A 2,263-nucleotide genomic window follows, 5' to 3' on the forward strand; every position below is an offset into this window, starting at 1 on the left:
GCTCGCCTCCCGGCAGCCTGCCAGGAGCCAGCGCCTGTGCCGGCAACCACCAAAAATAGCGAACTGAAGCCAGCAGCCCTTCACGCCCGGCATGCCCAAGGCTTATTTTTCTTTAAGCCTTGCATCAGGACCTTCGCAAATACTCCTTAAATTATTCCAGAGGGCTTCAGAGCATCCAGCCAGGACATCCCGGCGTCCTGACAACAGCTACTTATTACGGCCAGGAGCCAGCGCCTGTGCCGGCAACCACCAAAAATAGCGAACTGAAGCCAGCAGCCCTTCACGCCCGGCATGCCCAAGGCTTATTTTTCTTTAAGCCTTGCATCAGGACCTTCGCAAATACTCCTTAAATTATTCCAGAGGGCTTCAGAGCATCCAGCCAGGACATCCCGGCGTCCTGACAACAGCTACTTATTACGCACCAGCGATGAATCATCCCTTACAGCCCATCGCCACCGCCTTTTTCCCTTTAACAAGTCACAGGTTTAGCTCTGCAGAGGCCACGGTGCCTCGTGAAGAGGGTTTGTAGCTCGCTGGGTTTCGGCAGCATCTTGCCGGTCGCTCGGCACAGCTGCGTTCCCTCCCCACCCTCCCTGAGCATCTTTCAGATGGCTTCGTTTTCCAGCCTTTCAGCTCCAATTAAAAACGCTGAGCGCGTTTTTTTTTTTTTAAACAAGGGGTTTGAAGCTGCTATTCAGTGTAAATGGCTGGAATTTCAATCAATTAAGGACTTGCCGGTAATTTGTTTGGGGAAAACCCTTTTCTGCCTCTTCAAAACAAACTTTGGCAATGCCCTCAGCAGAGCACAGTGCTCCGGAGTGCATCCGTAATTCCAGGGAAAAATCGACAGCACTGAAATGTTGCGCTTCAAATCCGGCTTGGAGCACCCTGAGTGGCTGTGAAATAGGAGTGACCAGCTGCACCCCTCCTGCCCTAACAATTTTTTTCTCTAAATGGCAGAAATACAGCTCAAAAAGATGCATCCTGAGGGGAAGCTGGGAGGGGAGGAGCAGCAGAGCAACCTAAATCTGGCTGCCCATCGCCCAGAGGGCACAGGGAGCAAAGCACAGACCAAATGGAGCACATGGCATTTGGGGGATTCCTTTTCCCTCTCTGCCTTGGGCTTGGCTTTGTACTAGAGCTGGTTCTAGGAGATGAGGGATGCAGATCTGAGGCTGCCAGTCCCGGCTGGAGGCTAAGCTGGGGTGGAATAAGCCAAGAGAGGAGCCCCACGGGAGCGCCTGCCCTCGCCCGCTCCCCCCGCAGCTGCAGACCTGCGCCAGGGGATGTAGCAGAGAGCCGGGAAGCAACGGGAAAACAAGCCTGGCTTGGTTTTCCCCACTCCAGCCGTCATCCTGGGAGCAGGGGATGCTGCTGCATCTCGAGGGCAGTTCGTGCAGCCTTTTCCCTTCCTCTCACTGCAGCAATAACGCTCCAAGCAATGCTGCCTTTTCTCTTCCTGCCCCTGTTTTCTCCTGCACAAAAAGCCAAATCCAAAAGGCTGTTGTTGGTGCCCAGGGGCTGTGGACACATTTGTCTCTGGAGCTGGGAGGGGCCTGTTTTCCCCCACCAGCATGGCCTCAGAGACTGGAGGGGTGCTTTGGGGCTCAGCCTGGCTCCCTTCCATATTCAGCTACCTGGGTGGTTTATAAGGTGGTTTATAATTTCCTTTATGTTCATCATCACGTAATTTATTTTTTTAGAGCTCATATTTGCAAACTAACTCTCTTGTTTTTTAGTTCGTTGATTGTTTTCTTTTTTCCCCTTCTCTTGTCTCTTCCGGTTTCCCTTCCCGTTACAGTAGACTGACCCTTGGTTATCGTTGCAGAACTATGGCAGCGGCATGAGACCTCCACCCAACTCCCTAGGTCCCGGCATGCCTGGAATTAACATGTAAGGCAACCCCCATGCTAGGGATGTTTGGCCACCGGCTCGGGCTTTGCAGGGCCGTATGGATAAAAACACAACTATTTTTTTTTTCTTTCCATGTAATTTTGACCCCAGGGGGCCGGGAGCCGGCAGGCCGTGGCCAAACCCCAGCAGTGCTAACTCAGTGAGTATCCCGTGGTCCTCCCTGAAGCAAGAGCGGGGCTGGCTGAGGACTGTCCCACAAATGAGGCCATTCCCTGTTAGCTGAACTCAGCCGATGAGGAGGGGTTCCCCAGCCTCTGTTTAGGTGCTGCCTCTAGAGCCCGGCCTCTGTTCCTGGGTTGCTTTCCCCATAGGGGCTGGTGGGCCCTGGGACCCCCCGTCCAGGGTGGGG

At 53.9% G+C, this 2,263-nt stretch overlaps 1 protein-coding gene across 1 annotated transcript in view; it reads left to right on the forward strand.

The window, feature by feature from the left end:
- LOC104500169 (single-stranded DNA-binding protein 3) overlaps window positions 1-2,263 on the forward strand; it is a gene marked incomplete at its 5' end in the record, with an annotated part of 56,976 nt that overhangs the window by 50,765 nt on the left and 3,948 nt on the right. Inside the window, 2 exons of the mRNA XM_010143810.1 lie at window positions 1,829-1,893; window positions 2,005-2,053. Of these exons, the coding sequence (XP_010142112.1) occupies window positions 1,829-1,893; window positions 2,005-2,053 (114 nt within the window). The remainder of the gene's footprint in view (window positions 1-1,828; window positions 1,894-2,004; window positions 2,054-2,263) is intronic.

The sequence above is a fragment of the Buceros rhinoceros genome, unplaced genomic scaffold (assembly GCF_000710305.1).
Source record: "Buceros rhinoceros silvestris isolate BGI_N320 unplaced genomic scaffold, ASM71030v1 scaffold13560, whole genome shotgun sequence".
In the NCBI taxonomy this organism is placed as follows: domain Eukaryota; kingdom Metazoa; phylum Chordata; class Aves; order Bucerotiformes; family Bucerotidae; genus Buceros; species Buceros rhinoceros.